Raw genomic sequence first — 15,192 nt, 5'->3', positions numbered from 1 at the left:
TATGGTCGCACCAGGTTGGTACGATTTTGTCAAATCCTCTACTAACACACCTCGTACTAACGAGTCTCCATACAGCACTCTATCCTTCATTTTGTTCATGTTCACATTCATACGTCTTTTTCCTGTCATACCTTTTATTATTGGTTGGTTCATTCAGTCTACTTTTGTGCATGCACTCTAGCTGCTGTTTTGCTCTTTCTATCGCACTATTCAACAACGCGATCTCACTCAATGCATCTATCTCATCTTTTTTGTTCTCTGAGAAACCATTTATACTATCATTCACACTTTCTACATTCACACTCTCACAATTTTCATGTACAACCTTGCCGTTTCTTGTCATATCCCTATTTCCTTCATTCTGAAGGTTGACAAAAATATCACACTCACGATCCGAAATACACTTCAATTCCTCATTCTCCCTACATTTTCTACACACATTCAATCCTTTATTATCATCTAACCACACTCCGACCGCACTCCGCAAAGCGTACATTTCACAGCTAGTACACTGACTCATTTCTTTTATGCTACCGTTCTTTGATAATGATGGCGAACCTTCATTACTGGCCGCCATTTTCCTTCGCACAGGTGCCATCCTTATTTGCAAGGTGTTTTGTCAAATTGTACGTTATAACACACCAAAAATAGACGCACTAAAATACGCAAAGCAAACAAAACAAAACTACACAATATTAAGTAATTTGTATCGATAACTGAAAATGATACTTATCTTATCTGGAGCTTGCACGAACACTACACATTACGAATTCATCTAGCGGCGACTTCCCAACATAGATTATGTTATAAAACACTTTAGTACACTAACCACGCTAATAAAGCTCCAATAATATACCAAAATTACACACTTAAGTCCATTAAATTGAATCCAAAACACCAATAAATCAACAAAAATCACAAATCTCTCAGGAGCTCTCCGATAGCACGTCCGTTCACCAGCTAGCCTCGACACCGATCCTATTATGACATAATATATATTATATATTAATAATGGTGAAAGTAGACAGCTTGGTGACCATGATTTTAGGTTTAAATTCCAATGCAGTTTAGACATTTGTAAAACATTTTCCATTTTGATGCTGTATGAAAATGTGTGCAAACCCAAAAGGTCTGCTAACTAGCAAGCTTCTAAAATAAAAAAACAAATATGCTTTATATCCTGCACATTATTAATAAGGAATAAGCTAAAAAAATGAATAAATTTAAGGAATATACACAAGATCTACAACAATATGTGATGCACACTACTAGATAAAAATGTATTAATGAAAATATCTTACTTCAGGCATTGCCAGTTCTTCATCGAGTCCAATTTTAATTTTATCAATAACTGCAACAGACGAACATAACCAGCCAAGGAAGATGACAAGCTAAAATAAAAGAATTTTTTGTATAAATAAAAGTTAATATTACGCATCAACAAAAAAAAAAAAAAAAAAAAAAAAAAAAAAGTTTTCCTTTTTCCTTGATTTTCACAAAAAAAGCAATCATTTATTTACCTCTCCCTACAGCAAAAGAGCATTGTAATTAAACACCAGTGTCCCTGAATATACAATTAGTCCTTCAATTTTATAAGTACATATTCTATTATTTTGACTTTAATTATTTGACCCTCGTATAATTTATTCCTTGTAGAATGTCTGTTCATCAATTGGTTGTCAGCTAAAGTATAATACTGGAAATTATATTCTTGTTTTAATTCTATACCCAACTTTGACCAAGCAGTTTGTGCTTGAAGTATCTTCCCAATTAGGCTCATTGTATACAGAGGCCATTAATTTCCAAGCGTATATATTGCCATGCATTATGGAAAGGGTCACAACATTGAACTGACCAATTTTGACATTTATTAAGGACTCCTCAGTTATAGCTAGACCCAGGAAGAAATTGAGGCTAAATCACTGTGACAGTCATACATTTTCCATATACAAGTAATAAAATAGTGCATCAACTATATTTTTAAAATGCTCTGAAGCAGAGATATTTCTAGTTTGTTTTATTTTTAAATCAAGTTAAAAAAACTTGAACCTTGATAATCAAGCTTTGCTTACACTTGGGTATAGGATTAGAACAATATAATTTCTTGCCTATTATAATATACTTGATAATCAAGCAAAAAAAAAAAAACTTTCTGTAACTATATCTAATCCACAGCATTATAAAAATATGGTGATAGACCATTATTTTTATTATATGACAACACCAGGGAGTCCAAAAGACTCATCGAGGAAGGATCACCTACTCTACAACTCTGACTCCAACACTCAATCCACCAACTACTATGACCCACAACTACCATCATCTACACCAATGGCATCTACCACTAATATTTTCAGGGGAAAATCAAAAACAATCCATGCCCATGGCAAGATTCGAACCCACGGCCTCTTGGATGAAGAAACAGATATGCTAACTACTTGGCCAAATAGGCCGGTGTTAAATTATCATCATCATGCATATCAAGGATTTCGGTCTAGCATGGCCTGTTCCAGCCTTAGAAGCCATCGTTGAATCGTTTAAGAGGACGTCCTGCTTTTTTTTTTTTTTCTTAATGGCTTGTATTTTAAGGCTTGTTTTGATAATCTTTGTTTTTTCTTTGAATGTGTTCCATCCATTTATGTTTATATTTTTTAATTTTTTTCTATTACTGGTTCTTGGTTTAATTCTTTCATAATTTCTTCATTTCTTTTGTGATCAAATAGGGTATACTTTGCAGTTTTTCTCATAAACTTCATTTCTGCTGTTGTTAATCTTTGTTTGTCTTTTTGTTTTATTGTCCAGGTGTTAAATTGTGAATGAAGATATTTGAGAATTATAATACTTCATTCACATTTAACATAATCTGCCACAACTTAAGCAACACTTGTAAATATTTGATGTTAATTTCTTGCTCGTAAATTATTATTCATATAATTACTTTGAGTTTATTATTGTTTAATTATTTAATCTAGAATATGTATTAGTACTGAAAGGGCTTAGTATTAAAATGTCATTCAATTTATTTTATTTGTTCCTGTATAAATATTAAAAGAAGCTGTGCATATATATTATAAGAATTTGTATTTATCATATTTAAATGTATTTTATGTGAACTACGGATTATTATCTTATTTATTCCACATATATACATTCTCTTTCAGAGAATGTATATATGTGGAATTCTGCTGATAAGATTTTATGCAATTCTTCTGATTGAATTTCATTGGCTAGTCAAGGAGAAACGGAGTTGTTTTTAGTTAGCGCGTGCTTGGAACGTGAATGGCTATGATATGGAGAGAAACCTGTAAATGTAAGCTGAACTGGCTAGAACCAGATTTTGGCAGGAAGAATAAAGGCAGTTGATTGGAAAACGAAAGTAATCAAGGGAGAAAGCTTAAGGACAGCAAAGAGACTGGAGGGGTATAACGAAAGGCGAGCAAGGATAGGCGGAAAAATCGACTAGAAAAGGACCAGAAATAAAAAGGCATTAAAAACTACCTCTATGGGATTCAGATATTACGATAGATTCCTAACGATTAGAGGAAGAATAATGCAAAGCTGAAGTCAATACATACAGGAAAATAAGGAATTAGTACATAAAGGAAATCCAATGTGTCAAGACTTATGTAGCTCTGTGTTTAATATTTCAGTTAACATAGTGAAGATTTCTTTGAATTGTGTTTCCTCACGATAATTAGTTGACAGGAATTTTGAAAATGTGCCTAAGTAAATTCAATCTGCTGAAGTTATAACCTGGTAAGACTTATCCTTTTTTTACATCCAGTGTGAAGCAAATGAAAGTTAGCTCCGCCTAATTTATCTTAACCCTAGCTGTGGCATTTGACTATAAATAGTCGAAGGAATAAAGCACTAAAGTGTTCCCCATTGAATTGTTAACTGCCTAGTAATTCAATTAAGTGTTAATAGACTAGAAGTGAATTAGAGAAGTCAACTGTAAGAATATTTATTTTGAATTCTGGAACTTTGAACTGTGAGAACTATTTTCTATAAATCGACAGAATGTAGAGAACTGAGAGTTGAATGTTTGATACCTAACGTATTGTATCTATTCCGAACACTAGAACTAAATCGATGTGTAGATGATATGATTTGTCTCACAGAATAGAGACAAGTTGTGATAGAAATACTTATCTCTAGAATAATAAGATCTAAGCCGGCTTTAAACTTAAAACCTAACTGAAAAGTTACCTGTATCTCAGCGATATTTTGGATTTGTTCAATTGCATTATCTTGTTTAGCAAGTTATACTTGGATGTTCATGTTATATAACCCTGCATTAAATGTCTTGTTTTAATGAATTCAATTTGTTGTTTGCCTGATCTTCATTCATTGCACTGCTCATAAAAATTTATTGGACCTTGTGGAAGCCTTAAAAGATATTAATAACCTTGGCCTGTAGAAAAGTGAGATTGCAAACGTTAGTTGATGATCGATTCCTCTGCAATATATAGACTAATCTGAATATAAAGTGGCGCAGGATAATATAAATTTCTTTATATTCGGATCAGTATCAATCAACATCTAACAAATAAAAACGGAATTTAAGGAGACAACGATAAGTTCAACTAACCAACATAAATGAATCAGTCAGCAAGATAGGACGACAATCAAAAACATCCATGCCCATGGCAAGATTTGAACCCACAGCCATCAAAGAAGCATGGAGGATTTGGGCATCCAGTCTTAAAATTCTGCTACTAGGCAATATAGCTTCAAAAATCCATAAAATATTGCACACATATGAAGACCTTCTCCTGTACTACCTACGTTTATCTTCCACTGTTTGGAGTAAATGATTATAAAGGTCCAAAAGCTGAGATTGTTGATGACCACTACAACACTCTGGCATTTTGATTCTTTCCATTAAAAAAAAAAATTAAAATTTGCCATAAAGAAATATTTAATCTCTTTTGCCACGAACTTCCACAGTTGGGTATTGACAACACTTTCTTTAATAACTTATTGAATTCCAAGGATACACTAACAGGGAGGGATCTTGCTTGGAGAATTGCAGATGGCCACCTTCCAGTCAATACCATCAAATGGAGTTACTTTAACATTGGAGATCATATCTGTGACATCTATTACCAATTGGAAACAGCAGAACATGCATTCTACAGCTGTCTTCTTGCCCTGCATATTTGGAACAGATTATGTAACGTGTTGGGCATTCCATTACTTACAACAGAAAAGGTTATTGTTTTGCAGTGCCCACCACCTGTCAGCAATGAGAAGAGAATTTTGATTTTTGTAATTAATAAATTGAAATATCATTTATGGAGGGTTAGAAAGGAACATGGATTTGAAAACCAGTAATATGACATGCAAGTGCTTTATAATATTGTACTGCGAAAATTTTATTGTTCAGTCAAACGATTTTTGTACTTAGAAAGAAACATTCTAGGGGATATCAAATTTTTGAATAGGTGGTGTAGACCACCCACATTATGCAATATCCACCAGGGGGAGATAAAATTGTGTCTATTCTTGCTATGAGAGGTTTTTTTTATATAGTTCCACCCTCTTAATTCAATGTGGTCTTATATGCAATTGCAGGGATGACTGGAGAGCAATCTCAGGCAGAGAAAGACAACTCAAGGCAGTTAAACTCAGGTAAGTCTAACCACCTGGGTATTAGTCAACTTTGTGCTTTAGTTTCAATTAGTCTTTTGGTTGTTCATCTATATGAGATTGGTGAAAATATAAAACTGATAGACTTTGGCTATATGATGATATAAAAGAAGCTGAGGCCTTTTCTCTCTCACATAGAATCTGTCTTTTCTTTCTCCTAATACTGTCAAACTCTCTTGCACCCCTATACTAACTATTCTAGGCTTATGATGAGCATCTCTTTACTTTCTCACCTCAATAAAGGTCAAAACTGATCTGGGTAACCCTTTTAATAATGCATGGCAAATTTAACCAAACCCTTAAGAGTTAGTATGTTAACCAATTTCTGGTACAATGCCATGTAACAACATTCAATTAACCAAGTCAACCATCTGACAAGCAAACTGATTTCATCATCAGATTATTGATAATCAGATAAAAGCCATTTTGTATTAGAAAAGAATACTCCTTGAGAAAAGGGAATATTTGAAGGTAGAAACTTTGGCATACATCTAGATTTTATATTTCTTATATCAGACCCACTTGTAAATGGATAGAAACGTATACAGCCCAATGTAATACTGTGCACGCCAAGTAACAGCATGACGATTCAAAAATCTTCGCTGAAAACCATTCGACTTTATTAGAGACTAGAAATGCTTGATAAGCAAAGTTTAATCTTGCATAGTGATGAAAAATCACCTGCAAAAGTAGCTCGAATATAAACAAAAATTGTGATAGTCTTCCTCAACTTCAATGAGAAGGAAAAAATCCTACTTTTAGGTGAGTTTAGTTTTACTTCAACAATTAAATGATATAACATTACAAATATTATTACAAAGGCTCATGTCTGGAAACTTAGCATTTTGATTAGCAAAAAAAAAAAAAAATAAAATAAACTTCTTTGGCAGTATATGAAAAATAGAGATTTTATTACTTGATTATACTACAAAATGGTTTATAATTGGAATTACTGTGAATAATGCGATTTGCATTTCAGCAACTCTTCCAGCACAGGTCAGACAATCAGTCTCCCTAATCCCATATTCTTTCTTCATAAACACCATTCAGCTGAAGTTCCTTTAACAAATCTTATCTGTTCTCCCCTTGGTCTTTTTCCCTTCAATGAGTACATCATACATTCTTAGTGATACCCCCCCCGAACTGATGATTCCTACATGTCTGAAACAATTCAAGCAGGGAATTTACAAGCAATACTTAAATATATTCTACTCCTCCACATTTTTTTTTTCCATATTTCTATTCTTTCTACCCCCCCATCATTGTCTTCAAAACTCAGTCCCATTCCCTGTTTTCTACATGGAGAAAGAACTTCACTTCAAATGCAAGGTTAGCCATTCAATTTTTCATAATAGTTTATTATGGTATTATACAACCAGTGGTGTGTTGGGACCAGCTCGTGCGAGCCAGTTGTTAATGTTTTTAAGTCAGGTGAGACGGTTATTAAAATTCTTTACGAAAGGATAGATGATGAATGGTGGTATATACTTTTTCTTGTAAATATTTTGAAATTGTATAATAAACACCTACATATATTATTATCAAAAATAAATGCATAAAGGAGAATTCACAAAACACAAACTCAATTTATGAACAGGAATTTGGAAATGATTTTATTTACTAAACAATGTCTGTATTCATTAAAACACACAAACACATTATCAAAACTCCTGAACTGGGTATTTGAATAAACAATAATGCCTTATTTTTCGGCGAATTTCCAAGAACTTGCAACATTAAGTTGTTGGAAATGCAACATTGTTGCACTATCGATAAATACAAAAATTCGTCGCAACAGCTTCAGTCTCTGGTCATTTGATCGACTACGAGTGGTAATATTAGTGTTACATTTTTTTTGTTCAGGATTTCATTTGATAATAGGTAAGTTGTAGGTAATATAGGAAAATTTTCTTTAATATATGTTTTTATTTGGGTTTTTCCTTTTTTTTTTTAATAATTAAAATAATTTTAATCAGGGTTAGAGTTTTGCAGTCGAAAAAGCAGATAACCGTTAGTTGAAAAAATGAAATAGAACGAAACTTCTTAAACATTAAAAGGACAAAATTTGAAGAAGCAGAGACAAAGACATTTGAAGATACAATAGAACTTTGTGAAGAATCAAATTTTCCATAAAGCGAGCCGGTTGTTAAAAATTTACCAACACACCACTGTATACAACCATAATAAAAAACACAATAAATGCATTTACTCTCTGCCTTTGAAGGACCTACTAGGTTGTTTTTAATGAATCTTACAATAGAGAAGATTCTTAAGGAAAGGGAATATAGTAACATAAAGCTACTCTGCTAAAATGGTTCAAAAACAAATATTTCCAATTGTGAATCGGTATATCGGTTGTGGTAATAGTAATGAAGAGACTAGTTATGAAAAGAATGCAAAATGAGATTAATAAGAATTAATAGGCATGTTACCAATCCCCTTGCATTTTATGAAGTTACAAATGATCTGAGGAAATATCATACGCAGTATTCTTTAACTTCTCAAACACACATAGAATGATGAATGGCAAATGATGTGTAAGCATAATGAATAGATAGAGAGAGATGGGGGATAATAAATTTGTCAGATAGATTAGTAGATTGTCAGAACAATACAAGCAGTGTGTAGGTGTGTGTGTGTGGGGGGGGGAGGGATTGTCCTGGGGAATGTAACTAGTTGCATGCTGCACTTGTCTGTTTTCTGGAGTTGTTCTGTTAAAGTTATATTTCATGTGGAGTAAGGGGAAGTACAGTTATTTGTTGGTGATGGAATGTTGGGAAAATTATGATTATTATAATGTCAAGTCACTTTGGGAAAATTTAAGAGTTTTAACTTGGAAGAATAAACAAGGTTGCTCTTTTGACAGAATAGGTGTAGGCCTGCACAGCATAATTCGGGAGAAAAAGGAGTGATCTTGGACTTCTCCAATGGGTGAAAACAACCCCGTAAACTTCAATGCTATCAAAACACCTTTTCCATTTTTCAAGATTTCACATCTCCTCACCTTACTTTTGAAATATATTCACATCACCAGATAACATCAAATCTTACCTCCCCCTTCCAAATCCTTGGGATGAGTCATATTTTACTTGCATAAGGTACCATTAAAGACATGGTCCATAGTCTGGAAAGCAGCCATCAACTGAATATGATAAGCAAAACTATAAGCACTGCTTAGCAGTTTGGCATGATCCAAGATCATTTGGAAGGATGTGGAAATACTTTTGGGAAAAGCTCTGATAATCCAGGTCAAGGTCATTTGACAAGATGCATTTTGTATCCCCTCATTAGCAGTATATCAATGTCTCTTGTTGGCACTATAAACAACTCCTGAACACAAGCTTTAATGCTACATGCTATTACAGTTACAGTTTCCCATGAAACTAAAAGATTCCTCATATCTAGATATAAGAAATGTTTCTCAATTTTATCGAAACACTTAGAAGAAAAGCAATAACACATACACATGAAAGGTCATTTGGAAAGGATCTATAACAAAACAGTGCATTGGTGACACTGTTTTGTTATAAATGTATTTCAGGGATACATTTCGAAACCAATAAAGGAAATTCTTTATTTGGTTGGTATATTTAAACTAACAAGAAATGCCTATATATATACTGGAATGAAATTAACCAGAAAAACATCTCCAAAGCACAAAAAAGATACGATATTGTACTGCTGAAAGCAAAAGTTTTATTGTAGCATATAGAGCTGACATGTATTCAGTGACAATTAGAATAATAAATAACAAAATTGATTTACCTTACATATATATTTAAATTAGTATAAACTTTTTGACTTACTATTAAGGACATTTTTAGCATGACTTTCAAATTAAATCACAAGAACAGAAGATGGTATATTCAACAATGACACACGTGAACTGCTGAATTACACATACATGATTTAGAGCATCATGGTCTAATTATATTAATGTTCTAGTAAAAATAACTAGAAAGATTTAAAAAATAAATAAATAATAAAAATAAAAATTAATATGATTAAATAAATTTAATGACTAGAAGCTGAGATATACCAAAATAGAAAAAAATTCTATTATTTGATGACACAACTAGTTTCATTTTCTTAGAAAACTTCATCAGGTGCATGACACGAAAAGAGAAATACAAAAATATACATTACAAGCATCATAATCATCAAATTCCTGATATATACCTTCAAGGGGTGTGCAGAATATGATAGTACTACATGAAAATTACATCATTACTAACTTCCTATCTACAATTTCCTCCAAATCAGTTGTTACCTATCAAGACTCCAAAATTATCAGATCTTATATATCTATCTTCAAGGACGCTTTTTGCTGTATCAATCCACCTATATCTTGATCTTCCTCTGGGTCTTTTTCCTACCAACCTGGCAGAGAACCCTTGTTTTCCTAATCTTTCCTCTTCCATTCTGTTTGAGTGATCATACCACCTGAGATTAGCTCTGTTAACACATCATAAAATTCGATGCAGTAGGAATTTTCCTCTTTTTGCATATACTTTTACAGAGGTCGCAACTCATAAACAAGCTTGAACAATTTTTATATTGACGTGGTAAATATTATAAAAACCCATGTATTTAACTCCAAGAAATTATCATACAAGTTTGTGCAAATCAGTAAATGTTTAAATTGTAAGATTCAAGGGCAAAGCCTTAGAAATCGGCACAGTACTGACGTAGGAATTGTATACAATTTAAGTGATTTTAAACATGCTCAGAGTCAGCCAGATACCAGATTCAAATACAGTGATAAAAGGCGGTTTAGTTCTGAAGCAGTTCTGCTTTTTGAAAACAGGCTTATGTGTGTGTATCCCATGAGAACAAAAAGTGAACATTAACATGAAGGTCAAGACCATTTGTGCAGAATGTTCGGGGGTCTCTCGACCCTCTTTTCAGGGACCCGAGAAATCGCATAAAGGAGGTCAACTAAGAAATATCACAAAGACGCAGCAGTCTAAATGATTACAGCCTTTCTGGATGTTGGTAATGTCAAGTTCTTTCCTAATATCCTTGTTTTTAATATGATACTGCCAATGATGCCATCTGTCCATGCCCTTAATCTTTATAAGGACTCTCATATCTGCAGTCTCTAGTCTTTGGTCAAGTGTTTTACTTCTGACCCAGCTCCCATTTTAACTTATGGAATAGAATACTGTCTTGTATACAGCTAATTTAGTGTTTTGGCTAATTTCTCTCTTATTCCATATAAATTTATTCAATTGACTTCCTACCATACCAGCTTTGTTGATTCTGTTGTCTATTTCCATATTTAATTTACCATCTTCACTAAAAATCGTGCCTAAGTAGTGAAATGTTTTACTTGTTCTAGGTTCTCCATTCACAATGCAGTTGATATTTTCAATGTTTCTGCCTATTTTCATTGTCTTTATCTTTTTAATGCCAACCTTCAATACCATATCTATTACAACAGTTATTCAATTTAGTCAGGGAATCTTGCAGACTTGTAGAGGATTTATCGAGCAGTTCAGCAATCCCTCGATTAGTGCACCTAATGCGTTCTTTAAAACAGGCGCATTAATCGAAAACGCACTAATCGAATATATATGTTACATAATAACTTATGGCAAACAGTATAATTCGTTCCTCAAATTTCTTTTTAGAACCTTAATTTTTTTTTTATAAAAGAATTAAGATACGTCTCAGGGCCTAATTAAAGGAAAACCATGAAGCTGAAAGACAATAAAACACATTCAGAATATAAATTTTATCATTCTACTTAACAAAGAATTGAGCTAACGTAGTTTGGGGGTATTTTGTTTCTTTTTTTCATACAACCGATGGTATGACCCTATTGCCTATTCTACTCTTCTGCAAATTTTACTGCTTCTCTCTCCATCATCTAATCATTTTCACACATCCACTTTTTTGCTCACTAATTCTTTTACTCTTGATTAAAGCTTGAGAAAATACTTTAAAATAAAAAAAAGTAAGGAAAACACTCATATAACATTGCAAAGGAGGCACGAGATGCAACCATCAAAGCACTATGTAATTATAGTACTCCCACACTTTTGTACAGCTTCACTTGTCTTGGTGCCAAGAATAGTCAATTCATGCTGAAAAGGAGAAAGAAATGAAGAATGCACGAATCAGTCGCCAACATGCAAAATCACGTGCTTTATAGATAAAATTTCCCAACTGTTATACAAGCGAAATAGTTACCACTTTAAAAATTACAATGATCATAAATGAGAAGTTAATTTTCCGACATGTAATAATAAACAACTCATCCCAGAAGATGGATTGATTACCCTATTATCAGAATGGACGACATTATCACACGACATAAATATTGGTGGTAAATTTTGGAACATAGTATACATAGTGTGCATGGAAGTAGTGTAGTAGGCCATTAAAATTAACTTTGTAAAATGTTTTAAATAGGTAACTAAATTATTTCATTCTAGTGAGTGATTTTTTAAAATAGTTAGCCATAAAAATCTATAGATAGAAAATTTTTAAAATCTGTAACATTTATTTTTAAGATGTATATAGGCACCCTAATCGAATTTTAGAGGCACACCAATTGAATTTGAGTATCGAAAAAAAAATGACGCACTAATCGAGGGATTACTCTATAACATCATCTGCATAAAGCAAAGAGCTGAGATTAACATCTCCAAATTTTGATATCAAGTTTAATACCACTTTCCTTCATGTGATCCATAGAGATAATGAACAAGAGAGGGGATAATGTACATCATTGTCTGACATCAAATTTAACATTAAACTACCTTCATTCCAGAAGTCATTCCAGATGCCACAGTATTGTTGGGCATGGTGAGATGGTCAGGATCTTGTGTAAACCAAAGTTGGATAGTCGAAGAGTGACAATCAGATAGGTTAAAGTTAAGATTAGTATTAAGATGAAGACCAGATTGAGGACAATTTGTTGATTTCACAATTCTCTTCAACTCATTGTAGCATTTAAAAAGTTTTCCGATTTGTTCCAAATCACTGGATGAATGATAGAATCTTCCTCATTACGGTAAGCAGAATTAATCTCTCCAATTGCTGGAGTGGATGAAATTCTGAGACCTCTTAGGATTTTTTATTGATCAAAATATCATTGGCATTCTCCCTTTCATCATGTAATTACCCTAATCACCATTAATCCTTTAACAGTAATTCTAGAGCCATTACCAGATTAACTCTAATGGAGCAATTTTTGTGCCTTGACTTGAAATATACTGTGTTGCTTGGAATTTCATCATCCTTCGATATTTGAACTTTTTGTGGCATAATTTATTTTATTTTCAGTTTTCCTAGAGACGAAAATGAAGTTCATGTGTGAAAATAAATAATCCTTAAAGGACCACAGATTAGCATTTGCAATGAATTTATTTAGTAGTAGTAAATTATTTGTTGTCTTTTATTATTCAAATCAGTGCAATGGTACAAGGCAATTTATGTTCTTTCATTTTACGGACAATATTGCAGAAATCGTTTTCGTGTAATATTTCAAATACTTGCATTGAAAATCATGGTTAAATATTTAGATTTTTTTTTTTTAAATAACATTAAAATAAATATGACCTTAGATGAATGAAAGAGACGAATGCAAGGCGAATCAGAGTAGGAGTGAGAGAGAGTTATGGGAATGATAGAGGAGGAGAGAACAGTAGAAAAGAGGGAATGAGAGACAGTTATGTGAATGATAGAAGAGGTTAGAATAGGATAAGTGGAAGAGAGGGAATGAGAAGAATGTGAGGAAGCACTGGAACCAAGGATAGAGTGATGTCAGGAAGGCAGGTAAGTAGGGGAACACAGAGAGAAAGTGTTGGAAGAGAGAGAGAGTGAGGGATGCATGTGAGCAGTTGAGGAAAAGGTGGTAACAGGTATAATTTATTGGGACTCAATGATCCATGGTGTTCAAGATAGGATGCATGAGGAGTGTTTGCCCGAAGGAATGATAAAAAGTGTGGCTATGGCAATTAAGAGGAGTGAAAGTGTGGATGAGATGATTTTGATGGTAGGAACAAATGACATGGCAGGTAATGTAAATTGGGCAGCGAGAGATATGAGCTTCTTGCTTGAGGTTGTACGAAAAAAGACGCAGAGAGGAAAGATAGTATGCGTGTTGCCTAGATATGATAGTGACAAGCTGAGCAGAAGAGAGGATTCAAATATGTGGATGCTCGGAGGACGTTTGAGGATAGAAAGGAATTGTATGTGAGAGACCGCTTGCATTTGAATGAGGAAGGATGTAGGCATCTGGAGAGATTGCTGTTCTGAATGAGTCGGAGTGTCAATGCAGGGAAACTAGAATGCCCAGGGTGGATTGTAGAAGGGGTGGCCTCTTGTGGGAATAGGTATTTGGGAGAATGGGAACGACATCAGGTAACACTGAGCCGAGTGGAGTCTAGAGGGGATAATGCTGGGTATAGAAACAGTGGCATTTCTGGAATAAATGAGAGGAAATGGTGACGAGTATAGCATCAGCCTGGCCAAAGATTATCGGGATTACTGAGACGTGGTTGATAGAAGAGCATATAATAACAGGAATAGAAGTAGCAGGATACATTGTTTTTCAGCAGGATAGGAAAGGAAAGCATGGTGGTGGAGTACTGCTTATGATAAGTGACGACTTATGTCCTCTAAGAGTGGAGGCTTTGGAAAGCAGTAACATTAATGATTTTGAAAGCATATGGTGTGAGGTAGAGGTTGGTAAGACAGGATATTTAGTTGAGTGTTGCTACAAACCAAGGAGAACAGAGGGTGGGAACCAGGAGATGTTTAGACAGTTGAGCTTAGAAAAGTGCAAGAAGAATGATTGTTATGGGAGATTTCAACTACAGCAGTATAAATTGAAGGGAAGATGCATGTAGCAATAAGGGAATGGAATTTCTAGAATTCTTGAGGGAAAATGTCTTAGGCAACATGTAATAGAGGGAACAAGAGTTTTGGATTTGGTCATAGCATCAGAAGAGTTGATAATAACTGAGATGACATCTCTCCCACCAGTTGGAGAAAGTGACCATATGGTTTTGACTTAGAAGATGAATAGACATGCAGGAGTATCAAAGAGACAGTAGCGTATGTGGAATTAATAAGGGAGATGATTATAATAGTCTTAGACGTCAACTTAGGAAAGTTTTCATGGAGGAAGGAATTGGAAGGCCGGGATATCATTAGTGCTTGGGAAATTGAGAAGGAATATTTGTTAGCAGCAATAGTAAGCTGTATTCCATAAGTGAAGAAGAGGACACAATTTGGAGTAAAGTGGATGACCAACAATATTAAACAGGAACTGCATGCGAAAAGAGGCTGTGGAAGAGATACAAGGAGACAAGCGAAGAGCAGATGCCTGAATAATACAAGACACAGGCCAGGAGACTGACTAGTATGGTACAGAAGGCAAAACTGGAACATGAGAAAGGATTGGCCACATCCAAAGAAAATCCTAGTGAGTTTTTTTTAGCTATGTGGCCATTAGGAGGAGAAATGATTGTGGAGGAATGACACTGTGGGATAAAAATGGGAATAGAGTGACTGATGCAGAGGACA

General features: G+C 34.0%; 1 protein-coding gene across 1 annotated transcript in view; it reads right to left on the bottom strand.

The window, feature by feature from the left end:
• Positions 1-15,192, bottom strand: part of LOC150106928 (NPC intracellular cholesterol transporter 1-like) — a 920,722-nt gene that overhangs the window by 307,206 nt on the left and 598,324 nt on the right. The window contains exon 17 of the mRNA XM_090393507.1: positions 1,302-1,391. Coding sequence (XP_090249633.1) covers positions 1,302-1,391 — 90 coding nt within the window. The remainder of the gene's footprint in view (positions 1-1,301; positions 1,392-15,192) is intronic.

The sequence above is a fragment of the Typopeltis vanoorti genome, chromosome 5 (genome assembly GCF_054136105.1).
Source record: "Typopeltis vanoorti isolate ZY-2024b chromosome 5, IOZ_Tvanoo_1.0, whole genome shotgun sequence".
NCBI lineage: Eukaryota > Metazoa > Arthropoda > Arachnida > Uropygi > Thelyphonidae > Typopeltis > Typopeltis vanoorti.
Note: the sequence above shows the minus strand (reverse complement) of the source record. Positions and strands in the feature narration are given on the sequence as shown.